The sequence below is a fragment of the Coturnix japonica genome, chromosome Z (genome assembly GCF_001577835.2).
Source record: "Coturnix japonica isolate 7356 chromosome Z, Coturnix japonica 2.1, whole genome shotgun sequence".
NCBI lineage: Eukaryota > Metazoa > Chordata > Aves > Galliformes > Phasianidae > Coturnix > Coturnix japonica.
Window position 1 is genome coordinate 42,236,463 of NC_029547.1, and position 20,560 is coordinate 42,257,022.

The 20,560-nt window shown below is 35.2% G+C and overlaps 1 protein-coding gene across 4 annotated transcripts in view; it reads right to left on the bottom strand.

The window, feature by feature from the left end:
* Positions 1 to 20,560, bottom strand: part of FER (FER tyrosine kinase) — a 151,624-nt gene that overhangs the window by 50,308 nt on the left and 80,756 nt on the right. For all 4 annotated transcript variants that reach the window (XM_015849442.2, XM_015849445.2, XM_015849444.2 and 1 more), the window contains 3 exons: positions 12,374 to 12,430; positions 10,959 to 11,074; positions 9,385 to 9,479 (listed from right to left, as the gene is read on the bottom strand). In XM_015849442.2, coding sequence (XP_015704928.1) covers positions 9,385 to 9,479; positions 10,959 to 11,074; positions 12,374 to 12,430 — 268 coding nt within the window. The remainder of the gene's footprint in view (positions 1 to 9,384; positions 9,480 to 10,958; positions 11,075 to 12,373; positions 12,431 to 20,560) is intronic.

Consider the following 20,560-nt stretch of genomic DNA (forward strand, 5'->3'; position numbering starts at 1 on the left):
ACAATGAATAGTTATTTCTAAATGAAAATATATCTTTTATGTAAGACAAAAAGTGATAGTGTGAACTAATAAAAATAAAACTTAAAAGAACGAATAGCAGAGAATTTCATGTAGCTACAGAAAAACTGAATTTTTATATTTAGTTGATTTAAGATTTCTGTATAACTTCTGTGTACTTGATAATGGATGAAATTTTCATTTATTTTTCTACAGCCTTGAAACAAACTTTTTCATCAAAATCTGAAATATTTTAAAAGATAAAAATGTAAAAATTAGTCTCAAATATCACAAGAAGTTTTATCAACTTGATCTTATTTTATCAGAAGGTCTGAGCTAAAAGGAATTTTTAATGACCACTACCTATTACACAGCAAAGAAATCTGACTGTTCTCCCTACTTTCTTACTATCATTACAGCTGGAGACCATTCAGAAAGTAGGAGAAAGGCAGAGTGTCGCACGAGCGCAAAATGCTAAAAAAAAAACAAAACAAACAAACAAAAAAAAAGTAGAAGTGATGAAGAAGAAATAAGGTCTAAATGCACACGTGTGTTTTGCAAGAGGGATGAATGGGAGAGGGCGAAGTTGGAGGACAGAAGAAAGCCATGGATGGGTGTATGGTTCATAGCCTGACATTACTGATGAAAGAGTTTTCATTTTTATAATGAAATATATTATTTTCATAAGTTATAATATGAATATATATATATATATATATATATATATTCATATTATATATATATATATATATATATATATAATATCTTCATAAGTTTTCAATTAAGACAAATTAAAAGAAGCTGGAAGGTTAACAGAATGTAAGATGAAAGCATAAAGTAATAGAGGGAAAACAAGAAAGAGACAGAGGCCATATTAGCATGAGGAGCAGCTCTAGGGAGTACAGAAAATGGTTTTAGCAGAAGTTAGGAATTGAATCAGTTTATTTGACTAAAACCTATCTTCCAGAGGGGGAAAAAACAACAACAACAAGAAAAGACCCCCACAGAATTTGAATGAAAAACAAAGTCACAGTCACTATCACTGTTAAACAACTGCACCTTATCTGAGTCTGCCTATAGTTCAATCAACTGCTTTTTCTTTTGTATTGATTTTTGATGCACTGTGCAGTAATTCTGTATGAGACTGTGAGGCATGACAAAGATCTGAAATCTTCTGGCAAAAGTCAGCAACTGATTTGCGATATAACCAGTAGCCAGAGACTAAAGAATTAAGGAATTCCTAAAGAAAAAGTAATGGGGAAAAAAGAATAATCTCTATTCAGATCTCACTGCCTCTAGAAGCACAGAATAGACAAAACATACAAAGCAGAAAACAACACAGCAGCCGAGTCACAAAACGTGAAAAAGGGAAAAAAAAATAGAATCAATCAGAGTTCCAAGCCTATAAATGTAATCAGCTGCTGTCAGAAATAGCAGACTTAAACTTAAGGCTGAGGAAAGCTGCAGTGTACACATTACCCTTAAGTATAGTCAGGTTCATTCGTTATTAGGTACAGTCGTTCATTCAAGGTATTTTATTTAGACTTTCCTACCAGCAGTAAATCTCAGATTATGTGGATATTATTAATCATATTAGCAAATAAATGGCACACACCTCAGTCTCAGCAGCAAGACTTTTGTCCCAAATGGGCCTAGCTTTCACATAGCTAACAGCAGAAATATATGGAGTCAGCTGTGATTTAGTGCTATGACCTGCATACAAAAAATATGAGTAATTCCACAAAAGCCAGGTTATATTTAGAGGGTTGCATCAGCTTTACCTTAGGACCAGCTATACTGAATCTAAAGGCATTCCTTCATTATATGCTGTGCTGTAGTCATTTGTACTGAAGATCAGAAAGAGGGCCTAATAGGTGAGGAAGAATGCTTGCCTTATTTGCAAACGCCTTCAAACCAACATGTTCTCTGGAGGTCAAACTGTTGTAACATACAGAAAGTAGCAAAGGAGTCACCACAATTGCAGAAGAGTGAAACGCAAAGGAACAAAGCCAAATACAGTCAGGACAGCATGAACAACGCACAGAGAGAACCCCAAGGCTTAGGCTAGTAATGGCTGTATCAGATTCCGCTAGGGGTTTTACAGAAATCGTTCTGTCCTTTCTGAATGTGTCTTGGAGCCAGCAGAGCAGAAATCATGCAGTGCCCCACCAGAGCTAATAAAACTTGTCACCTCTGAATTGTTTCTTTGTTAATGGCATGCTTGATTTGCATCCCAAATAATTGAGTTCAAATCTGAGCAGGTTACCTTATTTAGTTGCAAAGATAGCTGTTAATGACCTTGCTGAACTTCACCATGAAAACAAGTTGGGCACATCTAGATAAATGCTGAACGTAAATAGTTGAAACCCAGAGTTAACAGCCAATTCAGACAGACTTATCAAACTATCACTTTACTGAACATATTTATCTCTCAAGTTGTTTCCAGCTGCAAGTGTTCAAGAGATCAACGCCAATATAAGTTGGCAAGAGCCTACACAAAGCAAGGAACACAAACACAGCATGCAATTAAATAGGAGGATTTGTGTTTTTATTTTGTTTTTAAAACACGTATTTGCTATCAAATAGGAATTCTGTGGATCAACTGGGAATGCAGGCAGATGTCACAGTACAAAGCACTTAGAACTACAGTGAAACATAACCAGAAATGTCCATTGGGGGACAAAAAAATGCACACGCAGAGCAGTTCACTATTACAACAGATTAGACAGAATAATATACAGAATAAATTTAGAGAAGATAAACAACTCCTAGAAAATTGCTCAGAACAGAATGAGGCAAAGATACAATACAGAGAGAAAATTTAGTTACTGAAGTCTTTACCATAAGCTAGAAGAAGTTAAATTAGCACTCAACAGACAAGCTGAACTCTTGAAATGCTGTTTTTGGGAATCTGGTTTTGGAGTTTTTTAAAAGAAATGTTTTAAAATATTTTGGGATGTAATTTTAACTGTTGATTATAAAAATGTTCAACTGTGTAGAAACAAGAAACAGAATGAAATATATATGCTGGTGACTAAACAGCCCAAAAGCTGAAAGGAATAGATCATGAAAAATGTCACTGCAACGTTCCTTCTATTGTCATGATTCAACAGCTGGAACTTAAATTGACGCATCTGCAGTCACCTGAGAAAATCCTTCCAGGGTGAGACAGTAGAGGCGTGATAATGGTGCTTACAGTCTCTGAAGGAACCTCTGAAGGTTAAACTGTTGAAAGACAGGTATGAAGTGGTATCTGTACCATAAGATTATACAGCTATCTTTAAAATTCCTCACTCTTATAACATACAATTCACAAATATACAACGTTCCTAGCTGTAAAATAAACTAGGGCAACATAAAACCTAAGTTAATTGAAACGAACATTAAGAAAGAGAAGAAAGAATTCTGTGACTTTGGATTGTTCTATGCATCTATAGATCACATAGTATTTTGGTTTTCTTTTTTCTTCCTGGATGTAGGAAGAGAAAGGATTGCTCTAAGTTTTATTTGTTTGTTTGTTTGTTTTGACTGCATGGGAGATTTTATGATTAAGAGCAAAATAAAATAGAATTAAGTGACCCTGAGTGTTGCAGTGACTTAAATGAATTAAAATAATTTATTCTCAAACCAAAAGCACTATAAAAAGACCCATGATCCTTCATGACAGAAGTTGGGACCACAATAATACTACTTAAGAAGGACAAAAGAAAGGTGTCCCACTTTCTCTCATTCCTGTCTCCCATGAAAAGAAGCAGGGTTAACTTGCACAGAAGGAATCAACAGGAAGGAAGTTTACCAGGTTCCTTCATCATTTTCCAGGTAATTTATGCATCTGAGCAAAATTCTAGATCTCTTTTCTCAGGCTGTCAGTATGGATTCCAGGCTGTTTACATACAACACTAGCAGCATTTCAAGCATTTTCTCTGATCATTATCTAAGCTTACTAAAAACAAGCTATTATGAAAACTCCATGTGGCCTGTGTAGCATTTAAGAGACTCTGGCAAATAGTTCTTTTCCTGAATATCAAAGCAGATCTTCATTATTACTTCTCTTTACATAATTAACCTAGAAAATAAGGGTATAACACCCAATTCCGTAGACTCATGTGGCATCACAGAAAAATAACATAAATCATATTCTGCTCCTCATAATGGAAACTGTTCCTGAGAAAGCCTTATCTACATTACAACATTTCTGGAGTGAAGACTAGAATCTCAAATATGCAGCAATGCCCCCCAAACAATTGTAAAACCAGAATCACACCTTTACCACGTCACAGTTCAGTTAGACTAAATCTGCAGTAAAGCATATGTGACAACACAAATGTAAGGCTCTAAACTAACATCACACATTTGGCACATCTCAACAGCTTTTTCTCCTGAAATTCATTAACAATTCTCATTTAACTTCAGCTTTTTCTGAGAAGTTGCAATGCTAAATTATATATTGTTTCAATATTTGTTCTTTAAGGTCAGAAGGTATTAGAAAAACCTCCACCTTCTTAGCAGTAAGTCTTAACAAACCTGCTTATTTGATACTGCATTACAAATCTGTAAGAAGGAGTGTAAGAACAATGCAAATAAAATAACTTACAGTAACTACACTGTAAAATAAGACATGACTTTTTGGCGTGGAGTCCTAACTACCCATGTTCTATCAGCATTTGAAACCTGCTTTTGGACAGTGGAGTCCTAGCAGAAAAAACTAGCAATCAAAATCCTGTTGTTTGTGGATGCTTTTTTTTTTTTTTTTATCTCATAGCCTCAATACGAGTCAGAATCAGCTGGGACAGACTTGGGGCATTACTGTCTCCAGGTAAAGTTTTACGTCATAAACCAAGTTTGATGGCTCCTTATGTGAATATCCAACTGCTTTTAAAATACAGTCCTCCACTGTATTCATCTCACTTACTATGCACGTGCAGTGTAGATGATCAGCAAACATACAACCAATTAGACTGGTGTGCCTTAAAGTGCAGCAAACTCTGCAAGTAATGATGCTGATTCTGGATCCCATTTCACATGCTCCCTGACTCATGGCATCACAACACATGCCCAGGAGCCTAAGGCTGCAACTCTGTCCAGAAGCTTGCACATCACAAGGATTTGCTGGGCGAGCACATGTACATTGTTCAAACATCATTCTGAAGTCAGAGCCACAAAGAAATGAGAAGAATACAAGACATGAATAAGAAATTAGAAAATGTGAGGAAGGGTAAGCTTACAACAAAAGAGAAATAGAACTCCAGTTTCAATTTGGAATACAGTGATGAAAAATAATGGACATATAAATTCATGGGGAATATTCTCCTCAAATTTTCCTTCTTTGAAGGAGTTTAACATTTTCAAACTGATAATTAAAATCTCAGAGAAAGAGTCATAACTACCAAACAAGAACAAAAATTTTATAAGAGGAGTCAATTAACACAATGCTGTTACACAAACATCATGTTTTAATAGGACATGATCTTTTAGGTGTTCACTAAAAAAATAAAAATATAAAATACAAATTATGGAAAAAAATACATTACTGTAAAATGTACTCTTGTTTTCATTACATGATGGTCTAGAAACCAAGCAGCAACTTCAACACTGTGCCTTTGAAAGGATCTAGGTAATAGGTTTATTCAATTAATAATTCAATGTCATTTAAATTTTAAAAAAACTATAAATGTATTATTCGCAAGTGTGCTCTAAAGCTTATTACAGACTTATCCATTATGCAATTAGAAATCAACTTTTTAAAACCCAATGCTTTGCGAAACTCCTCTTTCACATCAGCTATTTACCATAACTTGGGCCTGCTAATTAAGGGTTTTTCTGTCTCAATTAGTGTACAAGGACATAAATTGTTTATACATAAAAATTGAAAGGTCACAGTGACTCAATTTAAATAGAAGATATTTTTCTAATCAATTATAAGACCAGAATGTAGAAAGCAATAATAAACATAATTATACAATAAGCAGATTCCTAGACAAACCTGAAGCAAATATCCGCAAAATAATGCTCCTCAGAATAGTGACCAGGGGTTTCTCATCAGTAGGTAAACAACAGAACCTGAGATTTTCATCTATGCTACGTTTGTCAAAAAGAATATGAAACCAGTGGCAGAATATCGTTTTTTGTTTTCAGAGATTCTGTTTCTTATACCTCCTTGTACAGTGAAGACAGCTACTTAACCAGAAAACATGAAAACACAGCTTTTAAAGAATATGTTATTTTTTCTTAAATTAAAACACATATAACTCAATAAAGGTTTCCTCAAGTTTAAAAAGGATTATATCTTGTGTATGCCAGTAGGCATGTTTCATTAGAATTTTAAAGCATATGCTTCTTAAAATACTTGCTATGATCTCTAAGTCTTACGAAGAAAACGTCTTCTACCAGCTTACTGGATTCTGTCAAATTACTGTAAGTACCACATAAAACTTAATGAAGAAAAATAATTAAGTCTCTTACACCTACATTCTCAATCTGATTTATAAAACCTTCTAAGCCTGGGTAATCACTAGTAGTATCAATGTAAAACTATGGTTAAGGTATTAAAAAAAATAAATTCTTCATTCTAAGTCTTCTATCTCGGTCAGTTTAAAAGACCGCTCTTTCGATTACATGTCTCAGAAGCTAGAAGGACTAGACTGTCCTCACATCAACACACTCTCGAAAAAATCACCACAATCCGCTAACAAACTATTCCTCCCCTTTCCATTTGTGAAGGTACCTGCAGGAATGCATGCAGGACAAGGTTGAGAAGAGACCTGGCTCCAAAGGTGCCAGCCAGGGGAAGGGAGATCATCTGACTTATTTCTGCATGAAACAAAGGATGCACAGATGCTTAAACATGAATTTGCATCTTCTCTGCTGTTTCCACAGATGCACAGTTACATAAATGCAACTACATATCCAGATGCATAGTTATAAATTCTATTCAGGTTTGGGACAGCGCAGAGGGGAAAAAAAGGAAAAATGAAAAAGGGGGAAAAAAAAAAAAAAAGAATTTATCTTCTAAGATAGTTAATGACAGAATCCCTGAATTGCAATCTGAATCTGCAGTGAAAAGCAATCACATCACAGCAGCCTCAAAAGGCACAGTAAATATACAGGAAATATGTATTTGGAATATAAAAACAGAAAAAGTGCAAACATTAAAAAGAACGCAAGAAAATCAACACAGGGGAAATTCCATGTTTAATGACACTGTTGCTATTTTTTTTTCCCCATGGAGGAAACAGTCAGACACTTATGAACTACAACCCTTCTCAGACAGACATGGAATAGAATTCTAACATACACCACACCATTTTTAAGTTAATAGAAAGAATTCCAGAGTTAAACTCCCTAAATACCTTAAAGTATGTTCAAGACAAATCACAGACAAAACTTAGCACCATTCAAAGCGCTGAATACCAAATCTAAGCACTAATAAAAATTATTCTAGGCAATCTCAACCAAACTTGTCATTAGAAAACAGGAAACTAAAGCCAGAAGAACTTTCCTGAACTAATTTAGATTATTTGCCTTTCACCTGCAAAATTCTTCAGAGTTGGCATCCTTATCATTTCCAGACAATTTGGTCAGTCTCGGTGTGGTAGCCAAGTTTTCATTCTTAGAAGAATATGGGAAAGTGTGATGATTTGGACACAGCATGGCATTTCTGAAGGTAGGAAGCATGGACGCTAGCCAGAGGACTTGCAGAACAGCAAAAAACAGGATAGGAATTTAAAAGTTTACTGCAGTTTAGAAGTCACGAGGAAGGAGAATTTCTGCCTAGATCTGGATTGCAAAGCAGGTATGGGAAGCATAAAAAGATCTTCAATATTTCCTTTAAATATTGCCTTTAAATATGAATAGTGCCTTTAAATAGCATTAATATTTTTCAACAACTTGTTCTAAAGCTTGATAAGCTTGAAATAGAATGATAAAGGTGTCAGAAGATCGGGGTTTATATTAATTGGCATAGAAGTCTGGAGAAGTTGATCACCAAAGCAGACCTTACAACCTAGAACACCATTATTAGTGTCCTATTTTAATAAAGTTAATCAGAAATATAAATATGTTGACCTAATATAAGACCCTTCCCCCATACCCCTGCACAGCTCCTGTTCCAATCTACTCAGCTCTTATTTGGAGTTCTCCCCATTTGGAGTTCTGTGTCCAGGCCTGGGGGCCTCAGTACAAGATGGATGCAGAGCTCTTGGTACAGGTCCAGAGGAGGGCCACTGAGATGATCAGAGGGCTGGAGCAAATCTCCTGTGAGGAAAGGTTGAGGGAACTGGGCTTGTTTAGCTTGGAGAAGAGAAGGCTCTACAGAGACCTTCATTGTGGCTTTCCAATACTTGGAGTGTACAAACAGGAGGCAGAATGGTTGTTTATAAAGGTGGAAAGTGATAAGACAAAAGTGAATGGTGTTAAAATGAAATGGAGGAGGTTTAAGTTAGATATTAGGAGGAAGTTTTTCACACAGAGGGTGGTGACGTTCTGGAACAGGTTGCCCAAGGAGGTTGTGGATGCCCCATCCCTGGAGGCATTCAAGGCCAGGCTGGATGTGGCTCTGGGCAGCCTGGTCTGGTGATTGGTGACCCTGCACATAGTAGGGGTGTTGAAATTAGTGATCACTGTGATCCTTTTCAACACAGGCCATTCTCTGATTCCATGGTAACCTAATTGAGTAAAAGCAGAATGATCTAATAGGTCAATGACTGCATTTTTGCTCTTGTAATAAAGTCAGTCCTCAAGAATTATAAACAATCTAAATCTTCATGAAAGAAATGGTTCTTAAAACACCCTACAGTATAGTTTTTAGGACAAATTCAGTGACAGATCAGTGTTGCAGTACTAAACAGTACTACAGGCCACCAAAACAACACAATTTACAGATAAAAGAATCAACAGAGAGGTAAAATTGTTGAAAAGCCTCATCCCAACTCATCCCAATAATCTGAGATACTCTTCAGCCATTGGTGAGCAACATGAACGCAAGATTCCAAAAATCAATCAAAAGCAACCTATGAACTAAGTATATATTTTGATAAGCAAAAATCTCTTATATAGAAATGATCTGAAACTGATTTATTAAACACTGATCAGTAATGAAGTTTCTTAATTAAAAGCATCTTAACAGTCACTACACAAAATTATTGCTAAAGGAAATAACACATAATATCTTAACAGGAAAGAAGTAAAGATATGTCTGAGATCCTGTGTAGCAAATTCTATTGCCACAAATGCCTACAGAAAAATCTGCAACCGGTTCAAGGAACTTACTCTACTCCTAAGCTGGTACATGATAGAAGAAAATTTCTAGGAATTTGCAGTGAAGGAGCTTCAAATACAGACATAGAAAATAATATATTTTAATTTTTAAAAAAAAAGGGAAAAAATTACCTGGAACAAGTTCCATAACAATATAAATAGGTTGCCTTTGTGTGCAAACTCCTATGAGCTTTACAATATTAGGATGATCATACTGTTTGAGTATTCTGAAAAACACACAGTAAGTTTATTATATTAATAAATTCTATTGTACAAACCAATTAAACAGAAAATTATCTTACACTCAACATTATTTCAATAGAATTTTCAATAAAATTACTGTTATCAATTAAAAAATCAATGTCACAGATCAAACATTCTTCTGGTCAAGGGTACTTTTACTCAAAGATCAAGACTGAATCAATCAATGAACTACTAGTTCATTGTAGTTTTAACATTTGTTTGCAGAACATTTTATCTGAGGAACTGAAAAATATTCTGACAGGTTTGTAGTTTCTCGGGAAGCCTTGGAATTGAACAGCATTTCTGTGGTGTATCAGAAGGGAAGCATTACTGGACATGCTGCACAGCATGGCTCTACATTTTTGTGCTGCACTTTCCAAATGCACACTCATTTCAGTTTTAATTCACAAGACTAATTGATACAGTAAGTTTTAGAAGAATATAAATACTGAGATTTTAATTTCTGGAATTAAGCAACAACATTTCCATCTTCTTACATGATACTTTAATAAGAACATTCACAGCCTAAACCAGCATGCTATTATTTATAAGCAAAATGAAGGTCTAGGAAGAATTCCAGAGAGACCTTTTAACTTTAAAATGTTTCTTCTACTATTTGATAACTTAAACTACCTCATCTTTTTCCTCATTTTTCTGGAAATGAAAGTGAAACTTGGGACATATGGATTTAATGAAAAAAAAAAACCACTTTAGTTTTGGTTTTTTTTTTCATATAATATTCCATACAACACTGCTCCTTCAGTGGCAGGCTTCTAAGCAAATGAAAAAATCTCTGTGGTTGCCAGCTGTTTAAAAACACTCAGTAGGTACAGTGGAATACATATACTGATTATACTAGCTTGGGGCTTCACAGTCAAAACTGCTAATTTTAGCTTAAACAATTATGAGATGATTTCAATACATCCTACTATCCTGAGCCTGAGTTCTTAGAAATTGTCTATGCAGATAGCCAAATAATTTGTCTGTATTCAGAATATTTAGCGTGCCGTAACATGCATGTCACATGCCCGATACAGCAGTTGGACTGAAAGAAGAACTTAATAAATCTGTACCATAATCTGGACATATGTGACCAAATGCATACATTCTAACGTAAATTAGAATTTGTGACTGGTATAATCTCATTTAAAAAAATAATGTCTTCCAGGCTTATTATTATTATCCTTGAGGCATGTATCTAAGAAATTCTAAATGGATCCACTTACAATATCAAAGTGGTGGATTATAGACATAGCTTGCCAAGGTGGTTTCAACAAGTGCAGGTGATCGCTGTTTATACACATTAAAAATGTGTATGTATAGTCAACAGTAAGTGTAAGTACTGAGGGAGCATAAAGAAGAAGTATGACTACTACTTCTTCGAATTCTTTGAAAGGTCCAAATATGTAAACATACATAGTAAGAAAACCTGGGGGATTAAAACAAACAAACAGAGCACCTACCTGGCTTCTGACAGAAATTTGATTTTCAGTTCCTGAGGAAGATCTTCTTTACAAGTTTTTACAGCAACAGGTGTCTTATCCTTTAATGTTCCCTTATATACTTCACCAAAATTACCCTAAAATAAGGAAAAAAAAATAACCCAGTGTTCACAAATATCCAGGAATAAAATACAGACAGTTAAGTAACTGTTACAGAACATTGAAATGTGTTTATAAAGTTCTCTTCAAGTACACACTCTAAGCACAATCAGTGCACAAAGAGAGAATAAATCTATTATATGGATATGCCATATGAGTTCAATTTGGCTTGCGTAATTACAGTTTTCTTTTAAATAGTCTTAATAATTTAAGTCCTATCCTCTTTCGTTTTTCAAACTACTGTACTTTTTCAATAGTTTCCCACTTACAGTCCAGTACAGCAGATACAACCCACCATAAGTTATTTTTATTTATCTTATCCAGCTTGCTTGGAAAAAAAACTGAGATAGACATCTCCAACAGACATGCTTTTTAACTTAAAAAATAATAATAATAAAAAGAAATTAGGACAAAAATTAAAGAGGCAATTATGGCACCACAGAAATCTAGTGTCAAGCAAAAAATGTAAGGAAGGAAAGATCTCAAGGTCTCACACTTTTAGTTAAGCTTTGTTTTTTCCCATAAAAAGTAAATACAACATTTTAAATATATGTCTGATATATTTCCACACGAATCTCTGCCCTGTGTTCTGGTACACAGAGCTGTCTATGACTTCAACAAACAGAAAAAAATGCTGGAAGGTTTTTCTTCCTTTCCTCAGCAATAAAGATTTCTTTACACAAGGCCTTCAAGCTCATCCAGTCCAACTGTCCATGCACCACAATATTTCCCATTAAGTCATGTCCCTCAGCACATCTAAACATTTCTTTAAAATCTCAAGGGACAAGGAATCTACCACCTCTCTGGCAATACTGCCTCCTCTCTTTTCAAGGAGGAGGCAATACTTTTGGAGTGACCTATATACTACTGAGAGATTAACTAAAATCACAATAAATCATACAGTAACCATGAATATTACGTACACTATCATCTTATTTCAATTTATTATTATTATTATTTTTTACTTATATGCCTTTCAAATTTTTAAATTTTTTTTGCAAGATTGCACAATTTAAACTGTAACATTACCTTTACAGACACGTAATTCCTTACAAATAAGAAAAACATGTATGCTAAATATTTTCAGCAGACATATCGCACGATTTACCATCACAAGCAATAAGCATTTATTTAAAGCACAATACTACCTCACATATTAAAGCAAAATAATTGGTATAAAAATCACAGCCATTTAAAGGATAAAGCAATAGGAAATATATGGGATTAATGACTAATATATATTTATTTTAATGCTGTTAGCTCACTTGATTACTTACTTTGCCCAGCAATTCTCCCAGTGTGACATCCTCATGATTGAGAACCCATTTCTTATCCTATGGTAAGAAAAGGGAAGAAAAATGTTCAGTAGTATCAAATACGTACTTTCTATTACATACACTTCAGCAAGTTGAAATGTATCTAATGAAGCATTTTGTACAGCCTGCTCAGTCAAAAGCACCTCAGGTAGTTAAGAACAGCTTTTAGAAAACATACTTTTCAAAGAGATGCTAGAATGTACTGTATAGCCTATTAAGTATATCAATTAAGTCGACAGTATGTGAGCTAACAGAACACACGCACTTACTCATGCAAGCTCTGGAAACAGTATCTACTGCCCTGTTTTTTAAAAATGACTTGTGCCAAAACCACATAAGAACTTTCATATTAGAATATGAAGTAACTTACTACAGTGTCATAAAACAAACAAACAAAAAAAAAAAACAACCAACAACCAACCAAACAAACAAACCCAAACCAAAAGCATTTATTTTCTCAATGCAAATATAAAACAACTGATTTTTCTGCTTTTTAACAAGGTACATTTGGCATATCTTAAGTCCTAGGCCTAAATCTTCTTTAGTAGTTTGATACATAACAGCCAACTACCTGAAAAGATAGCACAATGAATGCAAGTCATTGGATCTATGCAGTGCTGATGACTAACAACCTTATTTCTTTATTAGTACCTCATCTACTTATCACCTCAGAAACGCCATCAACACTAATCATATTAATGGTAAGATTCTATGCATTTTTTCTAACAGTATCTCATTAAAGCTCATAGAAAACCAAACCAACCATGCTGGCTTTGCTGAAACAACATGTCTATAACTAACATGCTCGGTCAAGCCATGTTACCAGCTCAGAACCAGATATTTCATACATTGTATATCCTGCCAAAGACTCCATCCTAACTGAAGGCAATGCAACAGTCATAACTACATTGAACATATTTTCAGATTTTTAAAGAAACACTGAATGTACATTTATGTGCCTTTAAATTAATCAGCAAGACACATCCCAACATTGGAAGTACTGTTTTTCCTAGAAAGCCATAAAAAATATATACATACAACCCCTATGTCTAAAGCCTAGGTAGTAAGTGCAGAACACTGCAATCTCTGTACAGAGATTTCTGAACAACATTTCTGGTAGAATAAATCTTATTTTAAAAGAAGCTGAAGAGTCCTGTGAGTATTTCCTTCATCTTCTCAATTTGATTTTGTTAAAAATTAAGAGATATTTTGCTCACTGAAGTCTGTAAAATTTGTTAGGTATTTTTTGCTGATTGGATGCCTCATTCAGAAGCTGTTGTATTTTGAACAGCCAGAAAAGGCCATCAAAATGCATCTTCCTTCACTAGAAAAGCTCAAATTTAAGATAACGATTTGGAAATAAAGCTCTAAAAGAAAGTAACCATACAAATGACTACTTGATGCACTGACATAAGGCTTTTTAAACTTTGAAATAAATACTGCAGAAGACAGTGAGTTATAAAGTCAAATATTAGTGTCTTTTTAACCTCTTAATTCTCAATGTTCTATATTTCAGTGAATGAGTTTTGGAAAACTGACAATGCAGCATTTCAAACACTTCTTTATAGAGGAAAAATCCGACGCATAATACTTCAGAGAAAGAATTAAACAGAAAGGCACCATAAGCTGTAATCAAATGATCTGGCAAAATATTTGTTATTACAGTAGCCTATTAATCACTACCTACATTTTTCATTTAGGAAAACCTTCTGGATTTTATTATATCAACATGAGCTATTAATTACATTGAGCATCTTCACTGAGTGTCTTGGTTCTGCTTTTTTTTTTTTTAACTCAAAGTTTGATCAGCTTTTTTACTAGAGCTCCTATTGTTGGCTTCAAAAATATCATTTATTCTTGAACACATGCAAATAGTAGAGCCTTGCTAGTCTGTTTCACTAGGTATTATAAACGAATATTCATATGAATGATAAGTAAATTAGTTTCCTACTTATTAGAGTCTTCTGTGATCAGAAATGTTCAGTTACTTTTGTAGATACACAGACTCTGCCATAAAATAGAAACTAATTATATAAGCCATTCCTGAGGCTAACTGACTGAAAAGGTGGCAGGTACGGCTGCAGCAGACACTCAGACAATCGCTACTCATTCTAATTGATACCTCTTCAAAACTGTTCTTTTACTACTCATTAGGCACCATCTGGACCAACCTGAAAAGCAGACAGTTAAACAAGATGATGCAGCCCTTGACGCATCACAATCCATCTGACTGCAATCATCATTCATTTCGTTTTTTAACTTCTGTGTATATATAATCGATTCTGACACCAGTAATACTTTCCAGATGATCCAGGAGAAATCAGCAAAAGATACATATTGTTAAACAATTAACAGAACAGAACCTGTAACCCAGAACTTCTAAGTCAACTCCCCTCATCTGTTAAGTTTTTCTGTTATGTTCCTCCCTCCTGGTTTCTGCTCTATCTCGTGTTCACTGAAAACTTAAAGGAGCAGAAAAAGACCTCCAAAGATTACAAAGAGGGAAATATTTCCACTAGGAAGTATTAAAACACAACTGTCCCACCCCTAAATACAATTTTCACCTAGTGAATGTTAACGCTGAGCTTCTGGGTAAAAAGATGGCAGTCAGTGTACGAAACTCATAGAATCACAGAATGTTTTGGGTTGAAAATATCCTTCAAGATCATGTAATTCCAACCTCCCTGCCATGAGCAGGGCTGCCACCCAATGGATCAGGCTGCCCAGGGTCCTCATCCAAGCTGAGCTTGAACACCCTTATGGATCCCCACCTGCAGCTCTGGGCTCCTGTGCCAGTGCCTCCTCCACCTTCTGGGTAAAGGATTTCTTCCTAACATCTATCCTAAATCTCCTCTCATTTAGTTTAAAGCTATTCTCCCTTGTCCTGTCACTATCAGATCACGTAAAATGTCAGTCTCCTTGCTGTTTAATACTTCCCTTCAAGTACTGGAAGACCACAACAATGTCTCCCCAAAGCCTTCTCTTTTGCAGCCCAAACAACCCCAGCTCACTCACAGCCTTATTCTTCCTTATAGGAGAGGTGCTCCTCCTCCAGATCCACTCCAACAGCTCCACATTTTTCTTGCGCTGGGGTCTCACAACTTTTATCATCAAGTTCATCTATAGAACGCAAGTCTGAAACTGTAGCTGGTCCCTTTGCATCACAGCACTTGTCAAGTTGAAGAAAACATTTTGTAGTATTAAAAAATAAGCTGGAGTCTGACGTTTTGTCTAGTATCTTCCAGCACTTGCAAAGTGATTTAACCCCTGTTCATTCTACTGACCTGCACCAAGGCAGTTTCTTCAGTGCAGACAGCTGAAAAGAAACTAAGAGAGATGCTGCTATCTATATATACCATGCCATGTCATCCTGTGGATCAAGGTTCAGTTCCAGACAACAGGGCACATGGTCTGGTACAGACAGAGCTGTGAGGGGCTGGGGTAGGGCTGAGCAGTGAAACTGCTTTTCGTAGCTCCCTTGCATGGGATTCAATCTTGGCAGACACCTCAGCACAAGCCTGCCGGAGAGCATCACCCCTGAGTCAGCAGCGGATGCTGCAGCACATAGCTGCACCAACATAATGTATGGGCCTGGGCCCCGGCCAGAAGAAGGCTGCTCTCAGGACTCCTACTGAGGTAGCTGTTATTAATAGCACTAGTAAGGACTCCTAACACTGCATTTAGCCTACTGAGATACTGCTGAATGAACTGCTGGCCAAAGACTGAGAAACAAGTTGCCAACATGGTAGAGAACCTGGTCAGCCTTGATGCTGCTGATCTCTCCAGACATTTGGGAAATAGCTTAGTGTCTGCATCACACTTAAAGTTTCTATGAATATCACCTAATAGGTACTTTTTCCAGACTTTGAGTCTATCCAGGACATTTGTTTTCTTGGTTGCACTTACGATTATAAGTTTCGTGCCTGGAGTAATAAGTAAGGAATCAATCACATTTAATTCCTTTATTCAGGAAATATACTGGTACTGGAATGGTGTGCAAAGCCACTGGGGGCCACAGTATCAACAGCTGATAGTCCCTGTACAAAACACAGTATTATTTTCCCTTTTCTAAGCTATGAGACTAAGATGATACTAGTATTACCCTAAATTCTTCCACATAAGTAAGCTCAAGTCTGAGGCAAAGTTTTCCTTGTACATATTTTCCATCACTAACAGAAACTACATCAAGGAAACCATGAATTATTATGCCCAAAAGAAGGTTTACTTGTCAGCTACAGTAAATTCTAACAGCTTTCAATAAAATGAAAAATATAACCCAGAATAAATATTTAGTGTTACAGTTCCCCTGCATCATTTTTCTACAATTTTGGTAACAATTTCAATAATGAGCAAGTCTAAAATACCACTTTTTTTTTCCTAATTAGCACTCAGCAGTAACACAATTAAGTACAAAATATTTTAAAGAGAGACATTTGGGAAACTACAGATAAACTTATAGACACCAGTTTAAACACTTGTTTTTAAAAATTTTAGCACTTCTAGCAGGAAAGTGAAGGGGGGAAAAAGACATGGCCATCTACTTTTGTATCACGTTTCAGATAATCATCAGGCAAAAACAACTCTTATATAGCAGACTCTCAAGCAAGATTTATAGGAGGGAACAGGGAGTCAATTCTGACCAAGTTACATTGCAAGATGAATAAATTAGAAAAGTTCTATTTCATCATCACTGTTATTTACTTATCACCCATTCTTTGTAGTGCTGTTCACCCAGACACAAAAGAAAAACCCAAGCATACAAAAGAAACACACTAACAGTTATGTGGATAGAGCCTACTAAGATAATTTCTCATTTCTGCATTAGAAGTTCTATTTTCCACACTGCCTATCCCAGTAGATAAAATACATATATCAATTCCGTGAATCATAAACCATGTCTCAGGTTCTCCGGATTAATATAGAAATACAGGTAGCTAGTGAAAGGCTTTTGTAAGAACAAGTTAGTTTTACAGGAGGGATTCTGAAAGAGTGCAACAACATCCTTAAAACTGTTTTGAAATAAAGATTAATGACCTGTAAAATATGTTATAGAAACGTTCTGCATTATCATCAGCAGTGTATTAAGCCATCTTAGAACGCACTGATTAAACTTCATGTGAGCTGAAAAGCACAGAAACAGTGCAGATTCAGCTCTTCTTCACAAAGGTAAACCTATTTCATATGACTTGATATTTTTCACTTAAAAAGACTGTAAATTTCAACCTTTTTGCTAAACTAGGTTCTGAGCAGCCATAAACCAGCAAGAAAGAACTGAGAATTTTGAAGGCTACTATGCAGCATATAAACTGCAGAAGTGACCTCAAATTAACTTCACAGCTTTTCTGTGAGCATTGTTTCTTGAAGGTCAGTAAAGAAAATGACTCCAGAAAACAATATAAAACAATACAAAAAAAATCACAGATTTCTTTGCTTCTTTGCTTTTTTTGGAAGGGTGTGCAGTATTTTGCAAAGGTTATGTTCTTTTATTCATTGACTAGAAAGATACTGGGTGTATTTCAAGAAAAAGATAGGAAATAAAGAAAAATCTGAGGAAAACAGCTGAGAAGGATGAAGGGATAGAACACGAAATGCTTAAGCACAGAAAAAGGAAAGGAGAATTTATGTAAAAACCACTGTATTTCAAAAGCATTCAGGAAACTAATAGCTCTGATCTTTACTGAATATAGTAACTTCAGCTCCTAAACTGAAGTACCCTAAATCCTACACATCTCAAATACACGCATGCAGAAATTATTTGCCTTTTATGAGAAACTCCCTCTAAAAGAACACTAGTAGTCAGCAGACTCAAAAGAAAAGAAAATTGATCATGAAGTTACTCATTTAAACATTGTGTATGATTTGAAAAGAGAAGAAAATGTGAAAGCTCAGTTTTATGCATACAAGCAAGAACTCACTTCAACTGTTAAAACAGGCTAAAACAACTTCACAGATGCACAAAGACAAGCACACACACTTCTACTTCTTCCTCCCCAACCTGGCTACATATGAACCTTTTGAATTTCATGTACTTTTTCCCTGGTTTGAGAGATGACAGACGTGTATAAAACAGTCCAGGATAGTCTCCTTGAACCCAAATATTTAGACATACACTTCACATTTCCATCTGTTCCTGTTCAGCTGGTTTATTTTTCCCAGCAGATAAAACATTTACTTATTACAAGTACTTCCACCAACATCAGCACGATTTGCTGCAATCAAATGAAGCTGCACAAAAAAAAAATATATATATATATATATGAAGACATATAAGTGTGCATTAGGTATTTAATACCTAAACTATTCCATGTTAACAACATCAACCTAAGCTCCAATTTATCATAAGAAACAATTTGAAGGGCTGTAATGACAGAAAAGAACATACATTCAGCACTCTTCTTAGTTGAAGCTAAATTAGCTAAGTTACATTTTTTCCTCATAAAGCACCTGCACAATGTTAAATACCAGGATGAAGGCATTTTTTCCAGGAAAAGAATAGTACATTTTTAAGAAAATAGCCTAAGAAACACCATCAGAAACTACGTATAAGTTCCTTACTACTGCCTTTCTGAACAATCACATGCTCTTCTGGTATCTTCTGGTCACGTTTATGAAAAATAAAATCAACAAGTCTTGCCTGCATAATATGCATATCTTCCGCTCTGCCTGATTCCTCTCCACATGTCACTCCTTTTTAACGTGCTGTTCCACTTAAACTGGTGAAGGCAATTGCAAGCTATTGCACAGTAACCCATTCTGTAGAGCTCTAATCCTACAAAGTTATCTAAGAGCACACAGAGTCTTGGTCTCAATGCATTCTGTATTTTCAGTTATGAAAGCCTACATTTACATAAGGTTTCAGTTTTCAATCATACTATAGAAGTAGTATTGTAAATTCAGTATCTTATTCCTATTGAAGTCAGACTGAATGCACTAGTGAAAAAGTATAAAATCAGAGGACTTCAAGAAGTTTGTTAGCTCACAGTTTTACAAAGAACAATTACTATAGAAGATCTGAATTACAAATTCATGGAAGCAGTAGGAACCCATTAAAATTAGGATATTTAGTAAATAAAGTGTTTTATTATTGCAATCCTACCCAATTCTAATCAAACTTTATTATCGTGCTGTATCAGTGATTTATATAACATTTCTGATAAAGACTGAAAAGTTACTTGAACAGTTTTGTTCAGAATGCTGGACAAAAGTCTGCACATGCAGTATCATAAAAATCACAGAACAGCTTGGTTTGTAAGGGACATTAAAGATCATCCAGCTCTAACCTCCCATCCATGGAAAGCCTGCTTTAAAACTGAAAATGGGAAGTTTTACTATAAAGACTGAAACAGATACATTCCCTAAAGCAGATTTTTAACTCCATGGCCATGTAGAAAAACTACATTAATCTCTGATCACGACATACCTGGATATAAAACAGTATTTGGTACTTTGTGTTTAGGGATTCCAATGTGCCACTGCTACTGCAACATTTTTAAAAGATTCTTCAAAAAAATATTCCTCCAACTTCTTCAGTTTTAAAGTAATAGAAATTGCACATAAATTTGGTTTAGTACTTTGCACAAAGCTGCTCTCTTTTTTCCTTTCTCATTAGGATGCATTACTTTCAGAAGTACAGGATACCACTACGGCAGATGTATTCCTCTTATTATCCATTGGAACTATCGCAGCCCCCTTTACTAAAAGCCTTAGAATGAAATCATGTAATACTTCTGAAGAAACAGGACCTAACTAACTCAACAGTATCTCTAATACTACTATACTAAACTATTATCAAATATCGATAGCTGCAGACTCCAGAATTAAACTAAAGCTGAAATACTGAAAATCTGCCTAAATTCTCTTATTATAATAAAAAAGTACTGCCAGTTTCCTTCATACATCATTCTGTATGATCATAATAATACTTCATGGCAATAAGTGGGAAAAAGAATCATTTCATGCTTATGCAGAAAATATTACCTCTATCTGTAGGCACTATAAGTCCATACTTCTCATAGCGTAAATTCCTTAAAAAACTAAAAGATCTATTTTAACATTTGAAAGTGCACATATCAGACATTTTTGTGTCCAGGAGAATTACAGATTTGGCCAAAAATCATCCTGCATAGACCAGGAACAGAAGGTTCTTCT